Below are 13,010 nucleotides of genomic sequence, written 5' to 3'. Positions count from 1 at the left end.
TGCAGCACGCATCTTCACCAATGGTTTTCTCGAATATTTTCAATAAAAGAAACTAAAGGATAAATTATTTATAATTTGGTGCATGGCCTACCGGCAAGTTCATGATTAATTCATAATCCTTAGCAGGGAACTTAGCAATGGTGATAAACCTGAGACCATTTATTTATTTATTTATTTATATGCTTTGCTTCCATTCCACCCTATCCTTCTCTCCTCGCGAGCCAGAATCTTATTTATAATAAAATATAATATAACATAAAAAAATAAAGAAAAAAAGTTAGTGGTAGATCCAATCATCCAAGTATTAAAAAATAGCGAGAAATGGTTGTTGAAAATCTGCTGCGTTTAGGCATTGCTCGCTTTCTGTGCATCCCGCTCTCTGTAACCGTCGTCCTCTCCTCCTCTCTTCCCTTTCAGACGCCTCTTACTTCCTCCGCGGCGGCGTCACTCTCTCACCACCACCACCAGCGCCGTCGACTCTCTTCCGGTTACTCCATGAACTCTCAGCAGCTGTCGCAGTCTCAGTCTCCGCCTCCTCCGGTGGCCAAGAAGGTGGAGCACAAGATGGAGATGTTCGGCGACGTCAGGATCGACAACTACTACTGGCTCCGCGACGATTCCCGCACCAATCCCGAAGTGCTCTCATACCTCAAAGAAGAGAATGGATACACCGATTCCATCATGTCCGGTGCGAATTCACACTTTCTTATCCTCTTTATTTGGCTTCTACTTCATTGTGACGAAATTTGTTTCTCTTTCTTAAAGAAACGCAGTTCGCTGCATAGTTACACTTCACTATAACGATAAAAAGATTGGCGCGATTTTTGCTGTAATTTTGGTTACTTCATTGCACGAGCTACTCTATTTGATAGCAGCATGCGTTTTTTTTTTGTGATTGTTATTAATTTTAAATTTAAACTCGACGATTAAAATGGAGTTTCATTTCCCCTTAACTTGGATGATAATGGTGGGTAATAGCTTTATTTGTTTATTAACTATAGCTGTATTTCACGATTTTTAGGGTGTGGGTCTTAGGCCACAAAGACTTAGACAAACAGACTCAAATTTTCAGTTCAGAACAATTATCAAGTATGACATGTGATGTACAACGCAAGTTCCAACCCTGTAGTTCTGTATCAATTACTAGCAATGTAGTTGGGTTGAAATTTGTAGCAGTTAAGTACACATTTTCCAAAATTGTAGCATCATCTGTGCATTTGTATGTAGCGTCCAGTCAAGAGGAGGCAGCGAAGCTAGTTTCACTGCGTTAGGTAGTCCTCTGTCCACTTCTTATTCAATATAAGGAAACATATCATCGTTAAGCATAGCAGCGAGACGGGGTCAAGTCACTATGACTGCAAGGGTGCAGACTTGGGAATCCTGTTGCTATGTCTATGTCACTAGGTGCATGCAAGAAGACACCTTTGAGGGAAATTTCTTAACAATTACCTGAGAAAACTGTACACATTTTTCATCGTCTAGGAACCAAGAAACTCGAAGAACAGCTTTTTGCTGAGATAAGAGGGAGGATTAAGGAGGATGATGTCTCTGCACCAATACGCAAAGGACCTTACTACTATTACGAAAAAACTTTGGAAGGGAAGGAGTATGTTCAACATTGTAGGCGCCTTATACCTGAAAACCAAAAGGTGCCATCAGTGTATGATACCATGCCCACTGGACCTGAAGCTCCTCAGGAGCATGTTATTTTGGATGAGAACATCAAGGCACAACAACACGGTTACTACAGTATTGGTGCTTTTAAGGTTAGATCATATATTATTATGGCATTTTTATTGCTTATTTCTGTCTGTTTCATTACTTCTGAACTCTCTTGCTTTTTTGTGTCAAAACTTTATTTCTTTTTCAGGTTAGCCCAAATAGCAAGTTGGTAGCGTATGCTGAAGACACCAAAGGAAACGAAATATATACTGTCTACGTCATTGATGCTGAGACACAAGCTCCTATTGGAGAGCCTCTTGTTGGTCTAACACCATACGTTCAATGGGCTGGTGATAATGCTCTGGTTTACATCACGATGGATGAGATTCTCAGACCTGATAAGGTGAGGCGATATGTTATTCCACTTACCAGATGTCTATAAGTTTTGGGCTATTGATTGTTTGGCACATGGTACATTGTATTTGCTTGTGATTCTAATGTCTTAGTGATGCAGGCATGGCTTCATGTGTTGGGGGAAGATCAATCAAAGGATACTTGTCTTTATGTAGAAAAGGATGATATGTTTTCACTTGACCTTTATGCTTCTGAAAGCAAGAAATACTTGTTTGTTGCATCGGAAAGCAAAAACACAAGATTCAATTTTTATCTGGATGTTTCCAAACCTGAAGAGGGTCTTAAAGTTCTCACACCACGTGTTGATGGTATTGACACAACTGTCAGCCATCGTGGTGATCATTTCTTTATTAAAAGGAGAAGTGGTCAATTTTTCAATTCTGAGGTGGTAGCTTGTCCTGTTGATAACACCTCCTCAACTACGGTTCTTCTTCCCCACAGGGAAAGGTAACACTTTTTCTGCATCATCTTAAATTGTGTCTTTCCCTTTCACCAAAACTTATGATGAATTTCTTTAGTGTAAAAATTCAGGAGATACAACTGTTTAGTGATAATCTTGTTTCATATGAGAGAGAAGATGGTCTACCAAAAATAATAGTTTATCGCCTTCCACCTACTGGTGAACCACTAACAAGCCTTCAAGATGGTCAAGCAGTTAGCTTTGTTGATCCAGTATACTCTGTGGAATCTTCATATTCAGAGTTCTCATCAAGTATCTTGCGGTTTTCATATAGCTCCTTGAAGACTCCTAAGTCCGTATATGATTATGACATGAAAGCAGGCATTTCAGTTTTAAAGAAGATTGACCCCGTAAGTTATCATGTACTCAGCCTGTATGATTTTGCAATTGCGTTATGTCTCTGACTTCAGTCTTAAGGCATCATCTGTTACAGAAACGAAATACTTCATGTCTTGATTGCTGAAGTGCTTCTTTTTGGTATCTTGTAAAAAGATTTGGCATTTTGCTATGTTCTGCATGACCCATGCATCTATCCTATTTTTTTGGTTTAAAACTTTGGTTTTGTTCTTTTGACTAGCATCCATAATTCCATCAGTGATTCTTTGAGTGCCTTGTAAGATCCTCTAGCTGCTGAAAGCATCATAGAGAATGGTAAAGTTTGAATTTCTGAATGAACTTTGAATTGTGAAGAACAGAACGGAACTCTCTGACATAGCTGCACTGAGGGATGACTTCCCAGTAATTTTAGAGGGTTTGATGTAGTATTTACTCTTATGAGTTATGAGAGTGTGAACTAGTTCCAAGTTCCAACTTCAGAAATAGAGTGGATTATATGGTAAATGAATGTGATATACACTAGGTATAATTAACATGCATTAAAACCCTGTTCAAAATCGAAAGGTATCAGGTACTGATGAGATTAGTTAAGGTAATATTATAATTCTCATATTATAAAGGTAAACCATGCTTTCTTTATTTCTTATGCATTGCTTATTTATTCTTTGTGCCTGCATTGATTTCCTCCCATTATTTATTCGTTGTTTATTTATTTTACTCAGGTTTTGGGTAGGTTTGATTCTACCCATTATGTCACTGAAAGAAGGTGGGCACCTGCTTCAGATGGAACTTTGATTCCCATATCAATTGTTTATCGAAAAGACCTTGTGAAACTTGATGGATCTGATCCATTACTACTTTATGGTTATGGCTCTTATGAGGTAAAAGAAGAATAGAACGTGCCACTTTATTGCATATAACAATGTCAATTTTGAATTCTATGTCTTGATGTTATATTGCCTAATGCATTAAAAGCACTACTGTTTGTGTGCTTTCTTCGAAGCAGATGATGTAAGACGGTCTGATAAAGACTCAAGATAAATAGAAAACAAAAATGATATATTGAAATTGAATGCGAAAGGAACCACTCTACTTTGATCCAATTTCTGATGGAACAAGAGAGACTCACTCAACTTCACTTATTTACACCATGGTTTTATCACAAAACCAAAGTGTATTTTCACTCCTCTCATTTTTGTCTGACGCCTATAGTAGTTTAGGAGACATTTATACACCTCATATTAGGTTAAAGGTAAAAAATCCTAAACCCACTAACATAAAGTCCTATCTATTAACTAGATAAATAAAATAAAAAAGCATGAAATTAAACTGAACATTCTAACACTTAAAAATATAAACTAATAACTACAAAATAATACTTCCAATCTTCATGTCACGAAGATCTGAAGCACATATCATAGTCTATGGTGGGGTTACTACGTGAAACCTAAATATGTTCTTTTGATGTTCACTTTGATATGTTGCGAGATTGGGAAGTTCATTGACTGTTTTACACTTTTACTTTTTATTCGTTCATGTAAAGAGGATCTCTTATCTTCCTATTTTTGTGTAATTTCTAATTATTCTTTTATCAAGGGGGAAAAAAATTGTTAGTTGATCTGTTCCTTTGGTTACAAATGTTACAGTTTTGGCCGTTTGGAGTCTAAGTTACATAATATGAATATGGTTTTCAAGCATTCCATTTTTCTAATTCTATTTATTCTCTCTCTCATCGTTAACAGTATTGTTTGGATCCCAGCTTCAGTTCTTCAAGGCTTTCTTTGTTAGATCGGGGATTTATATATGTTATAGCTCATATACGTGGAGGTGGAGAAATGGGGAGGCCGTGGTATGAGAATGGGAAATTTCTGAAGAAAAAGAACACTTTCACTGATTTTATTGCTTGTGCTGAATATTTGATTGAGAACAAATTCTGTTCTAAGGAAAGACTGTGCATTGAGGGAAGAAGTGCTGGGGGTTTGCTAATTGGTGCAGTTCTTAATATGAGACCAGATTTATTCAAGGCAGCTGTTGCTGGAGTACCTTTTGTGGATGTTTTGACAACTATGCTTGATCCAACTATTCCCCTCACCACTTCAGAATGGGAGGTAATTTTCTCTCTTGTATTTTCCTGCCATTCCATGTCAGCATTTGGAAATGATTGAATACAGGTCTGTTTGGTTCTAAAGCTTGTTCTTCCCACTTTTAATATCCCAATAATATTTTGTATTTAAAACTCCTGTTTCAATCATCTTGTGTGCCCTTTAGTTTGCGTGTGTGTTAGCCTCTTTTAAATGCTTATTAAGCATAGGTTTAGTAGCAGAAAAACGGAGTGGCAAGGGATGGGACAGGCAACTCGGATGTAAAAGATCTTCATTTTGTTTGTCTCAGAAATAGTGTTCCGAATATGACTTATGCATAACCTTGATAATGTCCCGTATTATATTATTTTTCTGGGTCCTTAAAAACTGCTTAAACATATTTCTCATAAAAGATCTCACTTAATATATGAAGCTTATTTAGTTGTTATATTGGGATCTCAAATTAATATTAATGAGAGATATCATATAACCCCCACTCCATCATTGTATTAAGACATTATTAATTATATGGGTCTTTACTTTGTAAGTGCTATCCAAATTCTTGATTTTCATTATTTAAGCATGTCCACGCAATATCTTTTCTGCTGAAAGTATATTACCAGAATATCGTATGATATAATTTACTCTCTTGTTTCTCATTTTGCTAAAGCTGATCATTCTGTTATGTTTTACTGCAGGAATGGGGTGACCCTAGGAAGGAAGAATTTTACTTCTACATGAAGTCATATTCCCCCGTGGATGATGTGAGAACCTTATGGCTGTGTTAGACTCAGATCGACAGTAGCCTTCATTAGCTATCAATATTTTATTTTTTTATCCTTCTTGAAGAGACTTCTAGAAATTATTTATAATTCTTTGTTCATGATTTTCATCCTACCCATTTTACGCAGGTGAAGGCACAGAATTATCCACACATTCTTGTCACTGCTGGATTAAATGGTAAGCATATCCAATTCTTGAAAGGGATCTGTTCATGTTCGTATATGTAAAGCTAAATAATTCTTGTGGGTTTGCTATTGCTTATGATTTGGCTGGAAAAACTATACTCTGCTGTTCCATGTGACTTTATTTTGTGCTTGTACATGCTGTAGACCCACGGGTTATGTATTCTGAACCTTCGAAGTTTGTGGCAAAGATGAGGGATATGAAGACTGATGATAACATATTGCTTTTTAAATGCGAACTTGGTGCTGGCCATTTTTCAAAGTCGGGGAGGTAAGCTCTAACCTTACTGCTGTTTTTTAGTTTTTTTATTTATTTTTTCCACTTATTTTGTTTTACATTTATTTATTCTTTGTGGTTTGGGATTTTATTTGATTTAGCTTCAATGCCCGCATTGTTCTGGTTGTAGTTTGGGAAGCTGGGATTTAGTTTAGTAAAATTATTACAAGAAGCCGGGATTTATTCCCTCACCAAATTCTTGTCTAGGAGTGTAAATATATAAAGATTCTATTTTGATTTATGCTTTTCATGTGTGTGTGATGTAGATTTGAGAAGCTCCAAGAAGATGCCTTCACTTATATCTTCATCCTGAAGGCTCTAAATATGACGAACGAGCTCAAGTTTTGAAATCCACGAGGCATGGATGCGGTTAAAGAGAAGGAGCAAAATACTTCCTTTCTAGGCTTCATAAATAACATGTCAGACATTTGGGTCCCGTGTTAGGCATTTGCATTGCCGACAACTATTGGATTTTCATTGATAAATGATAAAATCCCAAATAATATTGTTTTCAACCGACTCATGAAGTGTTGTATCGTCGTAATTCTGTCAGTTATCTCTCTTCTCTGGATCGGAACCATGCATGACAACAACGCAGTAACCACTAACTAGATATAATAGGGTTTTGAACCCTAGAAAATATTATTTTATTCTGGTTTTGTTTCTGGGTTCAGAATACCAAAAATTATGTGAAGTTAGTGGAAAGGATCATAAGGATCATTAAGAGGAGATAAAAAAAGGAGGGGGGGGGGGAGGGGGAGGGGGAGAATGGGTCGAAAATTTCCACCAAGTAACCAGTAGTTGAAAGTTAATATATAGCCATGTTCACATGTTTGTTAAAAAAAAAAAAAAAGTGAAGAAAACGACACGAGAAAAGAACTAAAATAAATTTGTTAGCTATATGTTAAAAAAAATATTAACCCCCTAATCTAATCTTCCCCTTTTACAAAATAAATACTAATAGAAACAGAAATTTTCAATAATTCAGATGAGATTTATCCGAAACCTGTAGAGTAAACAACTAAACATCCTCCCAGGACCCTTTGGGCGTTTGTAACCATATTTAACATAAACAGGTTATGCTGCTCAATTTTCCCTCATAATCTAAACTCAACCTTTTTTTGTGCTGCTGAAAGAAATCACAAAAATGCGGACCAAAATTTAACAGGACCATTGTCATCGGTAAGCACAAAACGGTAGTGCAAAAATGTATAAAAATGACAATAACTCCAAGACAAAATAATGTGCTTGTAAGCCATCATACACTTTATCCTTCATTGTCCAAAATTCCAGCCATGGGCACCTCAATCTTAATCTGGTCATCATCATCTCCATCACTCATTGCCGTGCCCTTCTTGAAATAATCAACTTTGAAGTCATAATCATCATCCATGGCATCAGAGGTGCCTTTGTTAGCCTTTTTCCTCCTCTTCTTCTCTGCTCTCTGAAGTTTTGTATTAAGTATGCCCTCTGCTCCATATAATTTCTCATTCTGTCTATCAGCAGCAGATTTTCCCTTGTTCTTGTTACCATCTTCTTGACATTCCATTGTTTCATCAACATCATTCCCAGCAGGGTTTTCAGGTTCCTGCTCAACTTGATTTGACGGTTCAGGTGCCATATCATCCTAATATGCATAAATGTGAAGGATAACTAAGTGATTTGATCAATCATATTGAAAAAAAAATATCTTAACCATAAAACCAAGAGGAATGTAAACCATCGAGCTCCCTTCAAAAGCATCATGAAGTAACCATTTTCAATTACTTTACCATTTTGAAAATAGTAAAAGCAAGATTGGAAGAATAGTCTTATCCTTCTTGTGTAAATGAATTGAAAATAATGGAGCAGATTGATTGGGAAACAAATTCTGAAAGTGACATACCTCCGGCGTACTCTCATTGAATTTAAGAGGTCCACTTGAAGGAACTTCTACAGGATTGAAGTCATCAGCAGATTTAAGGCTTCCAATGAATGAAGTTTCACTCCTGTAGACTTCATCAATATTAAACTCTTTCGCAAACTCGGAAACTATTGTGGCTTCTGAAACTTCTCCTTCGTCCCTAACCGGGGGCATGGTATAGTATGGAATTTTCCCTGAAAAATACAAGTAGATATTTCTGATAATTTGGTTTATACTTTATACCAGTTGTTTCCAAATGTTTAAGTTCATTATGACGCATATTTTCATTATCCTTTGTTCGGCGCATCTGGTGTGCGTGTGGAAGCACCATATATGCATACCTTCATTCCAGTCTCGGAGAATGATTCTGGCAGCAGCTTCAACATCTGCTACTCCACCCTTCTTAAGCTTGCCCCTAACTGCAGCAACCTTCTGTAAGAAATCATCTACAGAATCAAAGCTTGGAATCTTGTAAAGAGTTACCATCAGTCTGGCGGGACAGCGATTGAGAATTTCCTTCACTGTAAAAAGAGAACTCTGAATTAGTATCCCTGCTTGAAATTTGGAAGGTAACCTGGGCACACAACCTGAAGGATGTTGATGAATGATAACAGAAATTTTATCATACTTATATGTTATCTTTTTAGTACAAAGCACCTATTTTCAGTTCTGAAAATAGTGTATTGCTTTTCCATGTGACAATCCATGGAGCACTTGAAAAATTTCACGGTTATGCCTTTCCAACGTCAATGTTGGGATTTTCTTTGATTGGGTCTGAGTCTATAAAACAGATTATTTGATGAAACTATGCCAGAGAGATTAAAGTAAAAGATAAATTTAAAAAGAAAAAAAAAACAGTATTCTGAACCTTTTAGTACCAACATAGGTTCAAGAACAGAAATAGGTTCACTAAGACAAGTCTTAATACACACCAAGCATCCTCTCAACTTTGGCTCAAGCACACCAAATTCGTCAGGTCTAACTAATAGTATCGGTAGCAGATGTTTATAACTCTTATGCCTCTATCAATCAATTGAGCAAACTGGGGAAATCTTGAAAAAAGGAAAAAGCTGTTTGCATACCTGGGCTAATTGGATCATCTAACTTCTCAATTCTCTTGCAATTCCGTAGAGCTACAGAAGCATCATTTTCTAGTGATTTAAGCATGACAACACCAGGACAGTCCAGCAACTTAATGTTTTTGTCCAATTGAACCTCTTGCATCGATCTTGTTAATCCAGGAGTAGCACCAACATTAACAACATGAGCTCTCTTCAAGCTATTAATAAGACTACTCTTGCCAACATTAGGCAGCCCAATTACACCCACTGTAATAGTCTTCTTGATCTGCCAAGGCAAAGAAGCAACAAATAAATAAGTACTATAAGTAAAGCAAACAATAAAACTGACTCAGAAAGTTACAAAAACTATTTAAACCTACCACAAGTTTAAAAAATTAGCAGGTAAAACACCATATACTATAGGGAGGGAAGAGGGGGCACAGGCATAAGCTATATGAAAACAGACACAAGTTATAGAACCTCATGACTTCTTGTGTAATTCTTCAAGACTTTGATGAGTGTATCAGCTCCAAGACAATCACTTGTTTGCAAAATATTACTTGGTTTTGCTGCCTTTGATGACTTCCACCCTAATTTTGATCTCTGCTGTTGGGTGCTGCACTTGAAGGCCACAGTAGGCAGTTCTTCTCGAAGGTACTTAAGCCATTTCTCAACTGCTTCTCGGGGAACAAGATCTGAGATAATACGGTGGTGGACAAATGGTTAAACCACACAAAACACCACAAATTAGCAAAGAAGCATCAGTATAACTGTTGATGGTTGGGTCCTGCTTTAAGTACAGATTCCAGTCCTTTACCATCAAGCCTATTGGGATTGTTTCATTTGTCAACATTTCCTAATATGAGAAGAGGAAGGTGGGAAGAAGAAAATTACCAATTTTATTCAATAGTAACACTAGGCGCTTATCCGGGCCAGCACTCATCACCATCTTTTCCATATTAGTGCAGCGAGTACCTAAAGGATCCCGGGCATCAAGGACTTCTAAAATAACATCAGAAGCTTCAACAACTTTTACCAACTCCTTGTAGAAGGGTTTATCTGCGTTATCTGTGTATGTACAGGATTATGGGCATGCCAGAATAATGAAATTTAATAAAGCAGTTAAAGACAGGAAACGAGCAAATATTAGGCTATAATACCAAATTGTTGAGCAAAGTGAAATACCTCGGTTCTTCCCAGATGCGGTACCCGTTGCCTGAGCTTGCCCTTCTGTTTCAGTCATTTGAGACACGCCATCATCTTCTAGTAAACCCAACTTCCTCTTTCGAGCCTGAACAATTGTTAACCATAGTAAGAAAGGATTATAACAAGTTCATAGCAAAACATCATGAATAGTCCAAATTTAAGACCAATTTAAAAACTTTGGACAAAACACATCAGTTTTCAACTATTCGTATAAACCAATGTTCAAGTTAAAGAAAAAAACTTGTGCCTATGTCAAACATTTGTACCAACACCATTGATAAGAGTTCACCATTGAGAATATACATAAAGCTTGTAAACCGTGTTATCATTCGCAATGTTCATCTTGAGTAATATCTAGAAGAATTTCGACTTCACAACTTCAATTGTACCCAAAAAAATGACAAATTTAATAAATTAAGAAAAAAAAAGCAGAAAATTCATGAGGATGAGACAATCAATCGAAAGAGGGAAAATTGGGCGATACCCTCTCCTTGCGTTCAGCTTTCTTTTGCTCCAATTCTTCAATGGCACGAGCTCTTCGGGCTTCAAGGGCCTTAAGCTCTTGCTCCTTGAAAGGCCAATCATTGGGAATCCCAGGATCCTTCTCAACCTTCTTCTTGTTGTTCAAGCCAAGCTTTTTAGCTTCCTTTGCCTTCTTCTTGTGGTGCTCCTTCACCTTCCTTATGATCTTGTACTTCTTCTTCAAAGGGACCCTCTTGCTCTTGCTCTCTGCCACAACAAAAAAGCCATAAACTAAAAAGAAGAGAAACAAAAATGGAAGATTCAGAATCGATATAGAAGCACGAAAATCATACTCTTGCTCTTCTTCACCATTGCGTTGTTGTGTTGTGTGTTGTGTGTGTGGCCGCTTTCTGAAACTGAGAAGCAACGGAATAAAAGGGTTTATCGAGTGATGAAGGTTGGGTTTTATTCTTCTCAAAAACACAATCTCGCACTTACGTAAATTAGGGTTGTGGTGTTTTTCAAATTGAGCAAAATTTGATTTTTAATTTACTTTTAAAGCTTCTTGCCTTTTTGGTTATTTAAAAAATAAAACAAAAAAATGTTACTTGATATAAAATCAACAATTTTAATAATGAAAGGGTGTTTTTTTATAATTACACTTGTTAAAATATATCAAAATTTGATTAATAAAGTCTTTTGATAATATATTTAATATTTAATTATTTCTATTATATTTTTTATTTTTATGAGATTTATTTGTGTTTGCATGTTTAAAAAATGTTTTCTTAACTATATAAATTATCAAACATCGTTTTAATAATTTATTCAACTTTAATATATAGAGACACAATTTCAAGGTTTCCATGAAGAGAGGTGAAATTCAACTCAAGCACCCAACAAAATTTAGTATGCTAAAGTTTTTATTTTTAAAAAATATAATATTTATGTCTAATAAATCAAACTAAAAATAACTTTTAATAAACACAAGTAACAGCAATTATATTTGGTAAAATATTTTTTAATATTAAAAAATATTATAAAAGACATAAATTTAAACGTTAAATTTAAAAATTAGTTAATATACGAGGTTATATTAGACTTTTAAATTTTAAAAAATTCTACCTTAGTTACTTTTAAAAGTACTTCGATCTTTTAAAAACTACAAATACAAACACATGGTCTTTTTATTTACCATATACAAAACGATGAGCTTGTCTTTTTTATTTACCAAATACAAAATGAGGAGTTTATATTTTTAAAAAGCACAAGCAAATCAAGTCTTACACTAAGAAAAAAACATTTAGAGAAAAGACAAATAAATCTTTTAGAAAAAAAATAAGGCCTTAAAAAGTTAAAATATTAAATTTCTAAATGTTTAAAAATTTTAATGTTAAACATAATTTATTTTTCTATTAGAAACTTGTAAATTAACCATTACAACTTTTTAAAAGATTTTTTTTTTGTTTCTCATGGTATCTCTTAAACCGATAAGTCAAAGACTAATCCGTCGTGGTACTGAGCTTCATTTAAGGGTTTGTCGCTGGCCAATGGGTTGCTGCATGCACAAGGCGGGATTTAAACCCCGTCACTTATTTAAGCGGACTAGTAAGTTAACCACTAGACCAACCCAACTTGGTTATGTCCTTTGATATTTTTTTTGGCAAATTTTATCAAGGGCTTTTTTTTTTGGTAATCAAGACCTCCTAATTTATTATCCATGAGCCCACTCCAAGATATAACTTTTGTACAGCTCAACCAAACTAACCCAAGTCCTTGGCCCTTTGTCCAAAAAGAAAACTAACCCAAGTTCCCAACCAAAAGAGAGAACGTTATAGGTTCAAGTCCAAAAAAAAAGAGAGAACATTATAGGTTGAAAAGATGAAGCGTGTTCATTGGGAGGGTTAATGGATCGAATGGGTGCTTGTGTTTTCTTTTCTTTTCTTTTCTTTGTCGATTCTAATGGATACTTGTATTTGATTTCGGGTGTATGTGGGGTTTTTATGGGCATGGGCCTATCTGTGTAATGGATAATGACCAAAAAATGGTTTTGGTCTACAACACCCTCAGGAGGCCAAAAACTGGTCCACTATAACATTGCCTAAGTTGCACAACAAAAATAAAAGCTATTCTTTACCATATCATAGTATCGCTCATAAACCTCTATTGTACACATTGTACAA

General features: G+C 35.7%; 2 protein-coding genes across 3 annotated transcripts; one reads left to right on the top strand and one right to left on the bottom strand.

Annotated features, from left to right (window-relative positions):
• Window positions 1-122: 122 nt before the first annotated feature.
• LOC130948853 (uncharacterized) lies at window positions 123-6,722 on the top strand. Of its 2 annotated transcripts, XM_057877728.1 has the most exons (12): window positions 123-140; window positions 418-688; window positions 1,483-1,766; window positions 1,871-2,065; window positions 2,177-2,523; window positions 2,595-2,886; window positions 3,595-3,753; window positions 4,615-4,980; window positions 5,652-5,717; window positions 5,865-5,913; window positions 6,066-6,189; window positions 6,462-6,722. In XM_057877728.1, the coding sequence occupies exons 1-12, from the start codon at window positions 138-140 to the stop codon at window positions 6,541-6,543; spliced, it is 2,238 nt and encodes a 745-aa protein (XP_057733711.1). In that variant the 5' UTR covers window positions 123-137; the 3' UTR covers window positions 6,544-6,722. The 2 variants fall into 2 exon arrangements, with proteins under 2 accessions (XP_057733711.1, XP_057733710.1); XM_057877727.1 differs by lacking the exon at window positions 123-140 and having other exon boundaries at window positions 229-688.
• Window positions 6,723-7,331: 609 nt separating this feature from the next.
• On the bottom strand, window positions 7,332-11,341 carry LOC130951077 (guanine nucleotide-binding protein-like NSN1). Its single transcript, XM_057879688.1, has 9 exons — window positions 11,181-11,341; window positions 10,850-11,094; window positions 10,345-10,450; window positions 10,054-10,227; window positions 9,640-9,854; window positions 9,181-9,445; window positions 8,440-8,619; window positions 8,081-8,292; window positions 7,332-7,822 (listed from the first exon to the last, which is right to left on the bottom strand). The coding sequence occupies exons 1-9, from the start codon at window positions 11,197-11,199 to the stop codon at window positions 7,463-7,465; spliced, it is 1,776 nt and encodes a 591-aa protein (XP_057735671.1). The 5' UTR covers window positions 11,200-11,341; the 3' UTR covers window positions 7,332-7,462.
• Between the last annotated feature and the right edge of the window lie 1,669 nt (window positions 11,342-13,010).

The sequence above is a fragment of the Arachis stenosperma genome, chromosome 9 (assembly GCF_014773155.1).
Source record: "Arachis stenosperma cultivar V10309 chromosome 9, arast.V10309.gnm1.PFL2, whole genome shotgun sequence".
NCBI lineage: Eukaryota > Viridiplantae > Streptophyta > Magnoliopsida > Fabales > Fabaceae > Arachis > Arachis stenosperma.
Note: the sequence above shows the minus strand (reverse complement) of the source record. Positions and strands in the feature narration are given on the sequence as shown.